Below are 16843 nucleotides of genomic sequence, written 5' to 3'. Positions count from 1 at the left end.
TTAAGGCCCGAGGTCCTGACAGCCCTGGGGCTGCATCTGGGAGGGTATCCAGGTGCGCACCTGGAGAGGTCCTGGGTTGTGGGCAGAGCTGGGCTGTGGGGGTGTTCTCAGGGCCTTGGGGTGGCAAGACAGGACTTGTATGTGATGGTGGTGGGGTACCATCGAGGTAGTCTCCGAGACTGTCTCCTCATGTTTGGGGTCCTGAAGCGAATGACTGAGGCGGGCCTTTGTGTGGCTGGAGAGAGCTTGTGTGTGTAAGGGGTAGCGGGATAGAGGGGTAGGGGGGGACCCAGTGCAGCATCTGTGGTGGGTGGTCAGCTGGGTGCTGGGCCCCTGGCAGGCAAGACAGTGTGCCCCTCACTTCTTGCTCCTGGTAGGCTCATCCAAGCCCCTGCCTCTAGTTGCTTCTGCTGCCTAACCCCATTTCAGCCCCTGGGCTCCTGCTTTTCTTGTTTTTGTGGTCAGGGGCCAGGGGTGGCATTGGAGCACCGGCTGGGCCGCTGGCTCCTCTTCTTCCGGAACTCAAACTCATCCACCGTCCACACTGCGCCCTTCTCGCTCTCCACCCGCACAAAGCACTTGTGCAGGCTCAGGTTGTGACGGATGGCATTCTACGGGAAGACGACCAACTCGGTGGGCATGTCATCCTCGGAGGTCACTGAACCCGACCTCCTGCCCTTCCCTCAGAACTTCTAAGCCCTGCCCCAAATCCACCTAATCCTGGGCTTGCCCCAGCTCTGTATGTTTGGGGGGTGTCACTCAGTGCCACACCAGCCACTTGCCACCTCCAGAAGCGCTCACCTTCCATGTGGATGGGTGGTTCCTGAAGAAGGCAAACATGTGTGTGAACCAGTGATAGATCTCGTTGAGAGTCCGCTGCTTCTGGGGAGACTCCAGGATGGCCTGGAGGTTGAGGGGGTGTGGAAGTAAGGGTGCGGGGTCAGGCTTAGAAAGGGTCATGTGACATGGGGTGGGGTTGGAATGGGCAGAGGGAGAGGATGTGGGCGACAGGTCAGAGATAGGGTTTGAACTGGGGAGAGGGGGGCTAGGATAAGATTTGGTCAAGGAGCAGCACTGACCTGGTTGGGGGGCCCCCCAGATCAGGGTGGGGTTTCAGTGACTTTAAATGTTAGGCATAGAGTTCGGATTCTTGGAGCGGGGTTGGAGGCTTCAAGGTTTAGTGTGCTCAAGGGCCAGGAGGAGGACAAGTAAATGCAGTGGTGGGTGGTGGTCAAAGGCCAGGTAGAGTTCAAGGCAAGGGAAGGGAATGGTTAACAAATAGGGCAGATTGACTGGGTGATTCAATGCGTGAGTGTTGGTAGCTGTATGGTGTTAGGTCAGGGTTCCACGGTGGGGCCCATTTTCTAGCTCCTTCCTGTGTTGCACTTTTAGGCTCCTGGTCACGAGCAAGGTTGGTGGCAGTGACAGTGTCGTTGGTAGCATGGGGCTCAGGGAAGGGAGGCTTGGCTCTGTTTGGGTTTAGGAATGGGACTAAGAGGCAGTGATAATGGCTGCAATGAGGGCTTGGGTCAGGATGGATAGAGTGTGTGGTAGTGTGAGGAAGCCTCAGATGAATATCTGAGTGGGCCCTGGAGAAGGTTCTAGGAAAGCCTGAGTGGGATTCCAATAGAGGTTTGGGATGGGGTGAGGTGAGGAAGGCCTTAGGGTGGGGTGCAGTGAAAATTGTTGACCTCACAGGGATGTCCCAGCTGGGAAAGGCTAGTCCCAGCTGGGAAAAGCTGGGAAATGTCCCAGCTGGGAAAAGCTGGGAAATGTCCCAGCTGGGAAAGGATGTCCCAGCTGGGAAAAGCTGGCAAAGGGTACAACCTGGAGTGGAGCGGGGCATGACCAAAAGGCAGAGAGCATAGAGACGAGTTGGGGGTCTGGGAGCAGGGTCAGAGTAGGGTGGAGGGGTACCTATCAGAAAAGGGATATGTTTAGGGCCAGAATTTAGCTTGGGTCTAGGCAGTGTTTAGGTTTGGGTGAAGCCAATGTGGGAATCACAGCTAAGGCATAGGTTATTGCAAGAGTCTGCTCTGGGGGTGCTCAGATGGGTGGGAGCCAGGATTCTGGGAGTCAGATCCCCTTCACCCTTTGTCTTGCTTCCCTTGGGTCTGAGCTGCTTGCTTACCCAGCGAATAAGGGTGGCGTAGGTGAAAGGTGGCCGCATGTTGTGAAACTTGAAGTAGTCCATGTTGTGGAAGAACTCTGGGGGGAGGGGGACGGCGAGAGAATTAGGGACCCTCCAGGGACTCCTCACTTTCATCATCTCCCTCTTTCCCTCTTCCCACTCTCCAACTTCCGTACTGCAAGGGAACCCCAAAATACCCTTGCCCTAGTTACTATTTGGTAAGTGCTTGACATAAATGGGATAATTGACTCCCTGTACTTCTCTCTGCAAATCATGTGTTATTCTTCTCAAAGTTTCTTTCTACTTTTTTGGTTTGGGGGGACATACTCGGCAGTGCTCAAGCCTTACTCCTGGATGTGTTCTCTCAGATCAATCCTGACAAGGCTTGGGGGATCATATGAGGTACTGGCGATTGAAAGCACACTGCCCACTGTACTATTGCTCTAGCCCCTTCACTGTTTTTTGGTTTTGTTTGAGGGCTACACCCAATGGTGCTCAGAGGGTTACTCCTGGCTCTGTACTCATGAATTACTGGTGGGCTTGGGGGACCATATGGGATGCCAGGAATCAAACCTGTGTCGGCCATATGCAAGGCAGATGCCTGACCTGCTGTATTATTATTCCGTCTCACCCCCTTCACCACTTTCTGATGACCAAATGAGAGGTTAGAGTAAGACTGAGTAAGACTCCAGTTCACAAGAGAGGCAGGGTGAAACCTGAGAAACACTCATTTGGGACCCCTGATGACCACAGGAGGACTGAGAGGAAGCTGTTCATCAGTGTGCTCTCCAAAAGGCAATGGGATGTAGCCAGTGAGGGGTTGGGGTGGAGGCCAATGTGGAGGGCACAGAACATCCTTACCTGGGAATGTGTTATTTCCGTTACTGCCCCAGAGATGCCTCCGCACAGCAAACAGACCATTGGGGGCTTCGTAGGGGCCGGGCCAGGCCGGGATAGTGGTGCCTGGGGATCCTGCAGCTACAATGCAGCAGGAGCCTTTGTCAGCTGAAGCCTGGGAGTGGGGTGAGAGCAGAGAGATTGGTGACCCAATAGGCTTCAATTTTCCACTTGAAAATTTTGGGGAGGAGCACAGTCGGTGGAGTAAGTCAGGCTTACTCATGGCTCTGCTCAGGGATCACTCCTAGCAGGCTCGGGGGACCATATGGGGTGCCAGGGATTAAACCTGTGTCTGCTGTGTGTGCAAGGCAAATGCCCTTCCTGCTATCTCTTCAGCCTTCCATTTGAATTTTTACTGGTGGGGGAGGTGCTTGGCCACATTTAGTGGTGCTCTCAGGACTTACTCCTGACTCTGGGCTCAGGGGTCACTCCTGGGAGGCCTGAGGGACCTATGCTGTGCCCTATGGGTTAGCTGCATGCAAGGCAAGGACTTTACCTGCTGTACTACTGGCCCAGTCCCTCCACTTGAATTTAAAATGTTTTTTGTTTTGGCATTTTTTTTGGTGGGGCAGAAGATGCAACCTGTTGGTCTCACACATGTAAGGGAATAAGGGAAATACTGTGCGGTTGAGCTACAACCCTGGCCCTTCAGTGTTTCACAAAACAAGGGCAGTCTTGACTCAAGCCTGGGCTGCTGTGGATTTCCGTACTGGGTGCATACTGTGTGCGTAGAGCTCATAGCTAGGACCCTGAGCAAGGGATGGACAGGGCTCCTGTATGCTGCCATTTCAAGTGGTGACATGGGGGAAGTCATCTAAGCCTTGTGGCCTCCATTTTCCTCATTTGAAATGGGAAAGACAGTAAAGCCAAACTCACAGAGTCATCACAAGGGCTGAAAGATTTGAAACCTGCAAAATGCTCAGAAGTAGGGGCCAGAGGTTAGGGCACTTTCCCTGCCCGTGGCTGACCTGGGTTCAAATCCTGGTGCCCTATATGGTCCCCTGAGCCCTGTCAGGAGGAATTCCTGTGTAGAGCCAGTAGTAACCCCTGAGCAGCAGTGGGCGTGGCTCAAAATTAAAATAAAAACGTGCTCAGAGGCAGCTTCATGAAGGTGGGATCTGGACATACACCCCACCTCAACCCCCTTTCCACATGCTGCAGTTACCACCTTGGCACAGGGGCCCTGCAATTTTATTCTTGAAGTTTCAGAGCCAGTGCTACCAGTTGGGTCTGCCTTCAGGAAGGACTGATTGCTTGGACACCAGGAGGTTTGGGCATCTTTTTTTTTTCCAAGCCGGGGTGTGTTTTGGGTTGGTTTGAAGGGCCACGCCCAGGAGTTCCTCAGGGGTTACTCCCCTGGTGATCAGCAGGGGGTCACTCTTGGCTGTGGCCTCGGGACCACGTACAGCCAGGGATGGTGTCCAGGCCTCCATCACACAGATCATGTGCTCAGCCTTCAGGGAAGATTGTGGGCTCTGAGGGCCAGAGCAATTGTGATTGGATGGAGCAGAGCCTCAGGGCTGGGTATGTTTGGATCTGGGGACAGGGACCAGTGAACCCAGGGCCGGGTTCTAAGATCAGTCCCAGGAAGGCCCCATTGGGGTTGGGGGTGGCTCACCACAGACGCTCCCTTGGTCAGTGTCATCTTCTCGGCCAGGTGGGCCTGCATTGCTCCCAGCTTCTCCTTCTCCAGCACCAGCTGCGAGGGTCATACCAAGTGAGGCCTCGGCCTGGGAGTGTCTGCCCTCTTCTTTCCTTTAGGCTGGCCTCCATCCTGGGGGAGCTTGACTCCTGGCCCAGGGCAGAACCTGGGGTTGTCCTCTGCCCCCAGTGCTGTCCTTCCCCCCACTGCCACATCACCTTCTGCTCCAGGGATTGGACCACCTCCCGCTGAAGGAGACACTGCGCACGGCCCTTCTCATCCAGGAGATGGTCTGCCTGACAGTGCCTGAGAAGTGAGGATTCATGGGATGATTGTGGTGGCCCAGCTTCAGTGCTCAGCATTCCAAGAGGACGTGGCGGGTGGGGGGGTATGCTCATGGTTTACCTCTCTCTTCTCTTGATTTGCGTATCCCCCACACTTGTTCCATCAGCACATGCTTTTTGTATGTAGTAGGTGTGAGGCTTGAAGGGAGGAAGCGAACTGAAAGGGGGCTGAGTAGAGGATCACAGGAAAGGCAATTCTACAGTCTGTGCTGTGCCAAGGACTGACCGTGGAGATAACCAGATATGTTGAAAAAGAATGTGTATGTATGTGAGAGAGAGTGTGCATGAGAATGAGATTGTGTGAGAATTTATGAGTGTGTGTGTATGAGTGAGAGTATGTGTTAAAGTGTATGAGAGAGAATATATGTGTGTGTGTGAGAGAGACTTAGACATTAGGATGAAATAAAAAATCTGTCTTGAGTGTTGGTAGGGCAAAGCAGTTGGAAATGCAGATTCTGGAGCCTGGCTCCCCAGGGTCAAATCCCTGCTCCATCATGGAGGAACCAGATTTCCTTGACCAAAACACTTCAGCACTCTAGCCTTGGTTTCTGAGTAAACTGGAGAGCAATGTAAGCACCCATCTGTTAATTTTGCCCATCATACAGATGAGGAGACTGAGGCCTATGGAAGTGATGTCACTGGTACAAGGTGGCACAGTTGGTATAGGAAAGAGATGGGGATTGGAACTTGCACTCTCAACTCTGGCCCCTTGCATCTTACTACCTATGGGGATGAGGCCTGCACCCTTGTCCTCCACCCACAATGCCATGGACTGGAAGGGGTCAAAGCCACTCACTTGAGGAAGTCCTCGGGTTCCTCAAAGGCCTTCTCGCATCCAGGCCACTTGCACACGCCATTGGCCAACAGTGAGTAGGAGCCTTGGGGCCCAACTGAGAGGGTGCTGGGGGAACAGAAGGTGTCAGAGGCAGGGGAATGCCATGAGGGGCCCTTCTCAGCCACACCCACTGACCTGTCCTTCCTTGGTGCACTGGTGTCTGGGAAGGTACACAGCACCGCTGGTTCCCTGGACACCCACTCCAGGCTGGCCACATTGATTCCTGCAGGAAGGGAGGGAGCAGCAGGGTACCGGTGGGCACTGCAGGTTGGTGTTGGGAACTCAGCTACCCGAGCCTTTCCTTTTGAGCATCCAACAACCCTTCTGAACCTTGACTCCTAGTGCCTTTCTGGGGTCCCTCATATCTCAGGCACTGTCAACAGCCCCTAGATTAACATTCACCAGGATTGACATTAATTTTTTTTGGTTTTTGGTCCACACTTTGTGGTGCTCAGGGGTCACTCCTGACTCTAATTAGAAATCACTTTTGGCAGTGCTTGGGAGACCATGTGGAATGCCAAGGATTGTACCCAGCTCAGTTGCATGCAAGGCAAGTGCCTTACCTGCTGTACTGTCGTTCCAGCCCCCGGGGCTGACATTTGGAGTACCTTTGCAAAGAGCTGCGGCTCTGGGACTTTTGACATTCTGCACATTGCACTAAGGTTCTGAGCCTGACATTTGGGGGAGGTTGGAGTTTCCTAGATGATCAGAGTCAACTCTCCTGACCTCTTTGGGGGGTCATAGGGCAGCAGCTTGTGCTGTTTGGGGACTTGGGGACTTTGGGGAGTAACAGGGCAAAGTGTTACCAGGTGGCAGGCCAGGCCGGGCCTTGAGGGAGAAGATGCTGGTGGCAGTGGTTGGTGGTGGGAGGCTGATCATAGTTGGGCTGTCCAGGGGCCGTACTTGCAGCACCGGGGTCCGGGCATGAGATTCCACCGTGGACAGCTGGGGGCACACATGGGTGTGGAACAGCCGGACCCACTCCACCTCTCCCGTCCACTCCCGCACTCCTCCCCGCAAGTTTCCTCTTTATACCTGGTGCAGAAACTGTGGGCTGTCCTGGAGGAGGGCCTGCAAGTGTGGCGAGGTGCCCAGTCGGGCTCCGGATGGGGCCATCATGACTAGGGGCACCGCAGGCAGCTGCAGGGACAAGGCAGGAGGGTGACATGCCACCCTGCTCCACCTGCTTTGACATGTCTCATTCCTATTCTCTTGCTCACACCTCCTAGGCCTGTGGCCATCCCTATTTTGCCAAGGTGGCTACTGGTGCTCAGAGTGATGGGCTTTGTGGGATTAAACCTCCCAGCTCATCTCTGTCTGCTCATCTATCTCTTGGAGGTCCTGGCCCTTCCCCTCTGCCATATGGGGCTGGGTAAACAGGGTCTTGCCCACTGCACCACCACCACCATACAGTCTTCTCTCCTGAAAGGGATGGGAAGGTTGCGAGCCTCCGATCTCTGAGACCTATGAAGTGGGGACTTCCTTGGCCCTGCGACATCTGCATAAGTCACAGACTTGCCTGGGACCCAGAAAACCACTTCCTGTGCCCTAGCTGGGCCCCCCGCCCAGTGCCACAGTAAAGGTCGGCACCTATAGGCCCAAGTACCCCACCCTGCCTGCCCCATCCTGGGCCCTGGGCCTCACCTGCAGCTGTGATGGTGGCATGGGGTTCAAGGAGGAGCAGGTGGCAGCATGGTGCCCCCCTCGAAGGTCCCGGCTCTGGGAGGTTGCTCCAAGGCCCTTACCCCCCAGCAGGTCAGAGGTCTTCATTGCTGACCTCCAGCTGGGTGAAGTTCCTGGGCATGTGTTGAGCACCAGTGATGGGGCTGAAGGCTTGGTGGGCCTTGGGTTGGGCATTGGGCCGTTGTCTAAGAGCCGGCTGTGGGGACAGAGGAGGATGGAGTTACATGTTGTGCTAGGTATGTTTGTGCATTGGAAATACCTGATCCCATGGGTTTGTTCCTTGGTCCCAGCACACCTTGGCTGGGCATGGCTCAAAGAGCCTCCTGAGCTGGACCCCAACTTTGCCTATGTACCTGAATGTATTTACTACCCCCCAGCTCCAGTGAGGACCACAAATGTGCCTGGCTTTCTGCATTGGCCCAATGCCTCTACACACCGTTAAGCCCTGGTTAGGCTGTACCTTCTTTAAGGAAGATGAGCATGAATGCAGTGGGGCTAGGGGTTAACACCATGTACCAGGCAAGCAATGGTAGAGACCAGAGCCTGGGCAAGGGCTGGTCACAAGTGGGTGGCTTCTGAGGGTGCTGCAGGGTAGATCCAGGAGAATTTTCTAGCAGGCTCTGGGATTGCATGGGATGGAGGGTCTCTTAAGACTTGGGTATTAGTCTGGGCTGCTGGAAGGACCAAATTGAGATGTTGGGGTGGGGTTGGGTTGTAGGGTTGGGGATAATGACCCAGGGGATGATGCACACTCAAAGAGTCTGGCATTAAACATGCTCAGGGACAGCAGGGTAGGAAGAGTCTGGAAGTCATCAGGCAAGGGCAAGACTGAGTCACCTGGGAACTTCTGCCCTCACAGAGCCGGCCTGGTAGGGAGAAAGCAGGGGCCTATTGGCACCCTGACACAATTCCTTCCTTAACCCAAGTTGATGCTAACCATTTTCCCTCAAGGTTTCGGCCAAGGGTACTCCTGTTGTTCCCTCCTGCCCACACCCCCTGTCCATGCCCCATGCTTATGCCCACACTTCCTCCTCTTCCCCTGGCCAGGCCCTATCCAGAAGTCCCTATGCAAAGGCTCTAGGCAATGCCACAGGGCTTGACATTCACCATCAGGCAGGGCCTAGTGACCTGGGAATCCTGGAATTCCAGTCTGAGGGGAAGCCAGAGCTGGCAAGGGCTGCCCAGTCTGAGCTCTATTTGACTAAAGTGGATTCATTGGAGGGGGCAGTGTTCCATTTCTATGGTGACTTGCAAACTCCCCTCTGTCTCCACAGAACGTGCATGTGTGCACGTCTCCCAAGCTTCACACTGTGCCTGCAGCACTGGCTTTCACACACATCTGCAGAGAGCCAAGTGAGGCAGTTCAGTGGGACTGTGAGGGTGCATATGATCCTTCGTTCCTCTGCTTTCAGCTCCTGGAAGTTGTCAGAGTTGTGGTACTGAGGGAGGTGGCAGGCATGTGCATGCGTGTAGGGGGATTATTATACTGGGATCATCAGATGCCTGGATCTGGGTCTGTGGAGGCTCAGGAAGAAGGCCTGAAAGAAGTGTCATTGTGAGACAGTGTGTGGATGAATGGGCAAATGGACGAATGAGTAGAAGTGGGCATCATGGTTATGTGTCTACAAGGCAACAAACACCAGTAAGCCACCAGAAGCCAAGAAAAAGGGATCTTCAAATTGTCCCTCACAGACCTAGTTGTAGCCAACTCTGCCAGCGCCTTGATCTCAGACTTGGAGCCTCTAGACCTGTGAGACAAAGCCTATCTATAAATGAATGGAGGTTTTATGTTCCAGAAAGCTGAGCCCATGAAGTGAAGCCATGTTGGCGAATGGCTGTTTACCACCACCCTGGCCCATGCAGCTGGCCTCTGCTCACATATGAAGCTTCTTGGTGCTGGTCCAGAGCTCTTAGGAAGTCTCCCCAACATGTCTGGAATGGCCTGACTCCAGGAAGCAGAGAAACATTCTTAGAAAGGTGATGTGAGGGATGAGAGTGATAGCACCGATGGAAGGGTGCTTGCTTTGCATGCAGTCAACTGAGGTTCAATCCCTGGCATCCCAAACAGTTCCCTGAGCACTTCCAGGAGTAATTCCTGGGTGCAGAGCTGGTGCAAAAACAAAAAAAAATCCAGAAAGGGGACGTAGATATGCTGTCTGGAGGTGGGGACCTTGGGGGCCAGGCTGGGCAGCCAGCTTCCTGCATTGTCTGTTGGGGCGTCCCTTTCTGTTTCTCAGAACCTGCCTGGAAGACACAGAATGTGTTTTTGTATCGGGGTCTGTCTTTGGGCTCTCTTCTCACACGGCCCTGACTTCCCCACATTTTCCCGTCATTGACGTCATGGCGGCCGGATGCGCCTGGCTTCATCAGCACGGAGGAAGAAAAGAAAGGGGCAGACACCCCACCCCACCCACCCCACGGGTTTCGTTCCGAGAACTGGCTGGCCCATCCAGCAGCTGGTGTGGCGGATGTGGTATGTGACGTCCATTTGACCAACTATGACAAGCCCTGGATCCATAGTCTTGGCCTTTTTGGGGCTCCACATAGACACATAGTTTGGTGCTTGGAGAGTGCCATGAAGACCCCACAGATAGCCGAATCCTTGGGATCTTCACTATCATCAGAATCATTTAAAATTAAAAGGATCCCAGACTCTCAAACCCATTAACTCTGTTGAGTTCATGGGTCTACCATCTTAGGGTGTGAAGGCCCATGTGTTGTCGGAACTCCATAGAACTCCTTTGGAATCCTAAAAGGATAGAAAACTCACTATTTACTTTTTAGAGTTTTCAGTCTACTGCTCCTGGAAATCTACCAACTTCCCTTCTTAATTGTGGGCAGGCTGGAGGAGCAGAATTGTCCCTCCATTGGTAGTGTAGTGGTGAGCAAAGTTTCCTTTCCTCTATTGCTCCCCAACCTGGGGCTAAGGCTTTGCTGTTACCTAGTTCTAACTCTACTTGTACAGCAGTTGGGGCAGTGATAGTGACCAGTCAGTGCTCTTGAAACACTTAGCCAAACACCATGACTGGTAAATGGACACCTTGAGGCCTTCCTGTCCATTTTGGCACAGTGTTCTCAAACTTACAGCACTCTGTTGAAGATGGAGAGATAGAGGAGGGGGTGAGGCCACAGTTGGCAAGGGTGTCACAATAGGGAGCAGATATTTCGGTCATTGTGAGTAGAGATCCCCCTGAAGCTCTCTGAAGGAGCTCCCAAATAGAGCACAAAGGCCAAAGCTAGGCTCAGTCTATAGCCAGACATACAGTCAGACTATTTGACTGAGGTTCTTTCCTCTGGACAGAAGGTTTTCTGATTCATGTGCACTGGAACTGCGCCCAGTCTCATGGAACTGGGCCCCATGTAGGGTCCATGGAGCCAACTAATGAGGAGGCTGGTACCAGAGCAATAATACAACAGGTAGGGATGACCCAGGTTCAATTCACAGCATCCCATAGTGTCCACTGAGCACTGCCAGGTTTGGTCACTCTCTTAAAAAACCCTAAAAATAAACTGATCAAAAGGCAGAAAGGGAAATGGCAGTACCTAGGGTGATTCCAGGACCTCATTCCCCCATTATGCGACTGAGACGGAAACTGAGGTCTGCAGCTGGGGAGAGATAGGGCTAAGGGTCCCACTGAGATTTCTCAGTTTAGGTCTTAGTTCTGCTACTGCATCTCTACTCATAGAGAGGCCTTGGGAGAGACCCTCCTGCCCACCTCTCATCTCTCTCTTTTTTTTGGCTTTTTGGGTCACACCCAGTGATTCACAGGGGTTACTCCTGGCTCTAAACTCAGGAATTACTCCTGGCTCTGCACTCACTCAGGAATTACTCCTGGCAGTGCTTGAGGGACCATATGGGATGCTGGAAATTGAACCCGGATTGTCTGCGTACAAGGCAAATGTCCTACCTGCTGTGCTATCGTTCCAGCCCCCACCTGCCCATCTTTTGGCCTCAAATTTTCCCTTCTATTTTTTTCTTTTGGGGCCACACCTGGCAATGCACAGGGGTTACTCCTGCCTCTACACTCAGGAGTTTCTCCTGGCGGTGCTCAGGGAACCATATGGGATGCTGGGAATCAAACCCGGGTTGGCTGCATGCAAGGCAAACGCCCTACCTGCTGTGCTATCTCTCCAGCCCCAAGTTTTTCCTTCTAGAGACAAGGGAAGGGAGAAGTGTTCAGTGGATGAGACTAGGACCCTGGTGCTCTGTGTCTCAGTGAGTTGTTATGAGTGTGCAGGATTTTGAGTCAACAGCTACCTCTCTAAAGCCTAGTAAAGTAAGACCAGTAAACTGATGGGGTCATATAGAGATGAAGAGAAAGAGAAACAGAGGAGCAGAGAAACAGAGATACTGGAGATAGGAGATACTCCCATCTCTCTAGATGGGAGAGACAAACCCACAGTGAGAGGGCCTAAGAAAAGAAATGAAGGCAGGTAGTGGAGAGATGAACCCATAGAAGTAGAAAGCCAGAGGAATACAAAGACAGGGACAGAGGAGGAAAGAAAGAGGAGTGGGTAAGGCGCTTGCCTAGCACGCGGCTGCCCCAGGTTCAATTCCTTGCATCCGATATGGTCCCCTGAACACCACCAGAAGTGATTCTTGAATGCAGAGTCAGGAGTAACCTCTGAGCATCATTGGGTATGACCTCAACTCCACTCTCACAAAAAAGAAGAGAGACAGAAAAACAACACAGGGAGGGCAGGGATAGAGTGGGGCAATACAGAGCCCAAGTAAGAACAGTTGTTGGGGCTGGAGTGATAGTACTGCGGGTAGGGTGCTTGCCTTGCACGTGGCTGGCCTGGGTATGATCCCCAGCACCCCATAAAGTCCTCTGTGCAAGCCAGGAATGATCCCTGAGCCCAGAGTCTGGAGTAAGTCTCAAGCATTGCCAGATGTGGCCCCCCAAAATGAATAAACGAAACACCAAGGAAGCTACTGGTTTGTGGCTGGAGGAATGGATACTACCTGAAATAAGGAAGAATTAACAAAGAGATAGATGCAGACTGGAGTGCTATGGCTGGGTCATGCTCTGGATTATTAAACTACACAGTCAGCGAAGTAGTGTAGCTCTGGTACAAGAGCAGACACTGCAGAACAGAACAGAAGAGAAAGCTCAGGAACAGATCTACTCAGAGAGAGAATCCAGCTTGTGATGAATGTGGCATTTCACATTCCACAGGGGATGTGGAGGATGGTTTGTATAACAAATGTTTCTGGGATCACTAGGCAGTGTGTGTGTATGTGTGTGTGTAAAGTTACCGAATAATCAGTCTATTTTCTCACCAAATTCTCTCTGTGCAGTCTCAAAAATTGACATCATCACATGCCCGAAAGTAAACTCTGGCTCCATTAAAGAGATAAATCATATTTAATCTTGATCTTGGGTTTAGTGTATGGCAAGCACCATGCACTTAGGATGATTAATAGATTTGATTCTTCCAATGATCCTTTGAGGTCAATTCTACTCTCATCACTGTACAAACAAGGAAATGGAGGTATAGAGAGGTTCAACCCCAGCTTTAAAAAATCACACAGATGTCTTAGGGTGAGCTGGGTTTGTCCCAGACAGTCTGGCTCCAGTACCCATTCTTAACCTCTACAGTAAGTGGAAAAAATGAAGCCATAAAGGAGACTAGAGGCTAACATTTGATTTCATTTTCAAGTAGGAAAGGACTTTCTAAGCACAAAACCAGAGACAGTAACCACAGAAACACAGAGTAACCTATTTGACTATATAAAACATCATAAGCATCACCAAACATTGTAAACCAATAGAAAAAAACTCAAATGAAGAACTGAGGGCAAATATTTCCTCAGTATATGTGGCTGATGAAAGGGTAATATCCTTTTGAAATAAAAAGCTGTGACAAATCAATACAATAGTGCCTGATTAGGACGAAGGACAGAACACAACCACTAAGACAAAGCCCCTGACAGCCGAGACAGTTGAAATAACTCAAGAATACAAAAAGTCAATCATGTGACAATATTTTTTCTTACCTTTTTTGTGGAGAAAAAAATTGAAATTAAGACCTTTCTTTTGGTTTTTGGCTACTCCTGGCTGTGCTTGGGTCTTAGTCCTGGCTTTACACTCAGGGATCACTCCTGATAGGCTTGGGAGATCATATGGGATGCTGGAGGAGATTGAACCTGCATTGACTGTGTGTAAGACAAGTACCCTGCCTGCTGAACTATTGCCCTGGCCCCAGGACAACTTTTTGGAAGGAGTTGCAGGGAGGGTGAGAAACCTTTAAAATGTGCACAGCCTTTGGCCCAACACCTCTATTTTCAGGAATTCAAGCAATTAATCAGGGACAATTCTGGAATAAGCTAGAAGTGAGGCAAATGTTTCACCAATTGGTACTTGGTCAAACCAATCTTTACTCATGCCAACGTGAGGACAGGTTGCAAGTTCATGTGTTGAAATAACTTTTAATTATCTACAAATTATTCACTGAATTGGGCAGAACCAACAACAATGGAATTCCAAGTTGGTTAAAATAATCACAATTATCATTTAGCAAGCAGTTGCTATGTACTAACCATTGCTATGTGTTAAACCTACAAAGCTAAGATCACCCCAGCACAGAACAGCCTGCTCTGTTCTTGGACATGGTCTCTGAGCTGGGACCTGCAGGCCTAAGACTGGACCACACAGGCAAAACCATGGTTGACAATAGTGTGAAGCACCCCCCACCCTCCACGAAGTTCCCCTTTCAAGTACCTCCATGCACAATGGCAGTAAAATGATCATCTGACAAAGGTCACATCTTCCTTCCATGGAACCAAACAGCATCAATGCCTGGCCTTTTAAATGCCCATATCCTGAGCAAGGTTACAGCAGGCACTATTACTAAGTGTCAATGGCATACAAAGATCTATGCTAGCTGAAAAGGAAGGTGGAGGAGGCAAGATGAGAGATCAGCAGAGATGGTGGGAGAGAAGTGGAGGAAAGCAGAGATAGAATGTGATCAAGATGGAGTAGATGGAGGGGTGAGAGGGAGTGTAGAGCAGGTAGGGTGCTTGCCTTGCATGCAGCCAATCCAGATTTTGTCCCCGGCACCCCATATGGTCTTGCAAGGACTGATCCTTGAGTGAAGAGCCAGGAGTAACCCCTGAATACTGCCGAGTGTGGGCCAAAAACTGAAATTAAAAAATATGGAAGAGGTGGAAAAGATGATGAGAGCCAGAGAAAGACAGGGAAGTGGGATGGAATCTGAGTGTTAGGGAAGGGGAGAAAAAGAGGGGCAGAAAAACACAGAAAGACCAAGAGAGGGTGAGCAAAGAAAGAGATGAAATATTGAGAGATATGTCTGAACTTCTAGAGACACGGTTAAAATTTCCCACTGAACCCATACAGTATTTCCTTCCAATGGGCCAAAGTCCTGAAATCCAGAGATACAGGCAGGCGACAGAGTTTTCAACATATGAGACATATCAACATATCAGTCTGTGTCTGGATCTCAGCTTCTGCTCAAGCACTGAGGAAGGAGCTTACCTATGGGCCTGTTGGCATCTCTTAGGACTCAAATCATTTAATAAAAAGAACTTACCGGCTCAGGACCCTAGTTGTTGCAGGAGTCTTGCTCGCCTCTGGCCCCTCAGTGCCTACCTCAAATCTGTTCCTTCACTGCACATGCATCTGTCAGTGGAGAACGAGGCTACTCACCTTGAGGAACTGGACCGACAGAAAAGGATCAGCTTGGCTTGTGGGAAACTGTCACATATCAAAAACAACTTTGCTTTTATACTGAGAAGAAAAACCACGTTGTGGAAGCCACAGACCTCTCTCTTCGAATAATCCAACTCTTTTTGATGAGTGTGTGCACTGATAATCGTGGGGTTCTCATAAGCGTGCGCACACACATACACACACTCTCTGTTTCTCCTTTTCTTGATTATGAGACTTAAACGGAAATTTTGAAATTTTGGGTTTTTTTCTTTGCCCTTTACAAGTCATCTGAAAATATGATTTCTTCCCCTCACCACAGAGGTGAGAGGTAGCAATCAATGAGATAACAAGCTTATGAGAAACCACAGTTGAAAAAAAGAAACGGGAAAAGAACTCAAATAAATCACAGGGGCATCTGTGCAGGCAGACACCATTCTGTGTGAAAAGTGACGGAGGTCTCAGGTGAAAGAAACAGAGATGCTGAGGCTCTGTGTGCTGACGAGAAACACCAGGACAATGGGATGGCACTGCCTTTCCAAGTTCGCACTCTGTGTCATGCCTCAGTTTCCCCTTTGCAAAAATTGACATGCTCATCACCACTCTTATTGTCCTGGGAGGTTGGTTCTTGACATTCATGCAATCATTTTCCCACAGACCTTCTGAGGAGTATGAAGGGGAAAAGGCAGGGAGAGCCCTCTATTCACTCCAGTTCACAGAGTCCAAGAGTCTGAGAGTTAGTGCGTCCCAGACCCCATTGAACACTAGTGAAAAAAGGAGGAGCAATTCTTGCTATATCACACCTTAGGACCCCAGAGCTCTGAGCCAAAGCCCTCCTCCCCACCTCTGAGAAGGTCCCAATCAGGCACCCACATGGAAGAACCCCTTCTTGAGGATGTCCAGAAGTCCTGGAGATCCCAACCCTAGCACAGTCAGGGGCACCATGGTCTGATGCTCCTGGAGCTTTGACCACTTTCTACCTCAACAAGCTCCAGTTTCCACAGATTAGGGATTCCGAATGTCCACCATCATCTCTTATGGCTGACATGGATCTCGAGTGCCTGACACAACACTGGACTTGTCTAAAAAAATGATCTCCTCTGAGCCTCACTGCTGCCCTTTTGGAGCATGGCTGTTTGACAGGTGGGAAAAATGGAGAAGCAGAGGAGTCTGACAATGTGCCCTAGTTCATAGTGCTGGCGTGGAAGTCTTGTCATGTTTGGTGCTGAGACATGAAAACTCCAGGTTTTCCCCAGCCTGAAGTCATGGGCTTGAAAAATCGAAGATGCAATGACAGGGAGGTTCAGGGAACTGGAGCTTCTTCTGAGGACTTGATGCTTTGTGAGCTTTGTAAGTTATTTAAGCATTGCCCATGGACCATCTCTCCTTAGCAGGTGAGCTCGACAATAAAGATCAGCCTCAAGGGCTTCTTCTGATAGTCCTAGAAGAAGCATCGACCAAGAGCATCAGTTTCTGGTTTCCCTAAGCTCTGCATGGTCTGGGTTCTGTCACATATCAACTGTGCTAACTTCTCTTCAAGAGTAACTTCAGGCCTGGGGAAAGATGTTGGAAAAATTTGGAAGTTACAGCAAACATAGAATGGCCAACAACCCACCCCTTCTCCCCTTTCTCTTCTTTTCC

At 50.8% G+C, this 16843-nt stretch overlaps 1 protein-coding gene across 1 annotated transcript; it reads right to left on the bottom strand.

Moving 5' to 3' along the window:
• Positions 1-234: 234 nt before the first annotated feature.
• FOXP3 (forkhead box P3) lies at positions 235-16286 on the bottom strand. Its single transcript, XM_056128603.1, has 12 exons — positions 16006-16286; positions 7494-7728; positions 6885-6989; positions 6656-6794; positions 5985-6072; positions 5811-5915; positions 4889-4976; positions 4647-4727; positions 2993-3143; positions 2132-2208; positions 802-903; positions 235-611 (listed from the first exon to the last, which is right to left on the bottom strand). Exons 2-12 carry the CDS (start codon positions 7704-7706, stop codon positions 462-464), a joined length of 1299 nt encoding a protein of 432 aa, XP_055984578.1. The 5' UTR covers positions 7707-7728; positions 16006-16286; the 3' UTR covers positions 235-461.
• Between the last annotated feature and the right edge of the window lie 557 nt (positions 16287-16843).

This window comes from Sorex fumeus, unplaced genomic scaffold (assembly GCF_029834395.1).
Source record: "Sorex fumeus unplaced genomic scaffold, SorFum_2.1 ptg000065l, whole genome shotgun sequence".
NCBI classification, from domain to species: domain Eukaryota; kingdom Metazoa; phylum Chordata; class Mammalia; order Eulipotyphla; family Soricidae; genus Sorex; species Sorex fumeus.
This window is presented reverse-complemented; position numbering and strand designations above follow the sequence as displayed.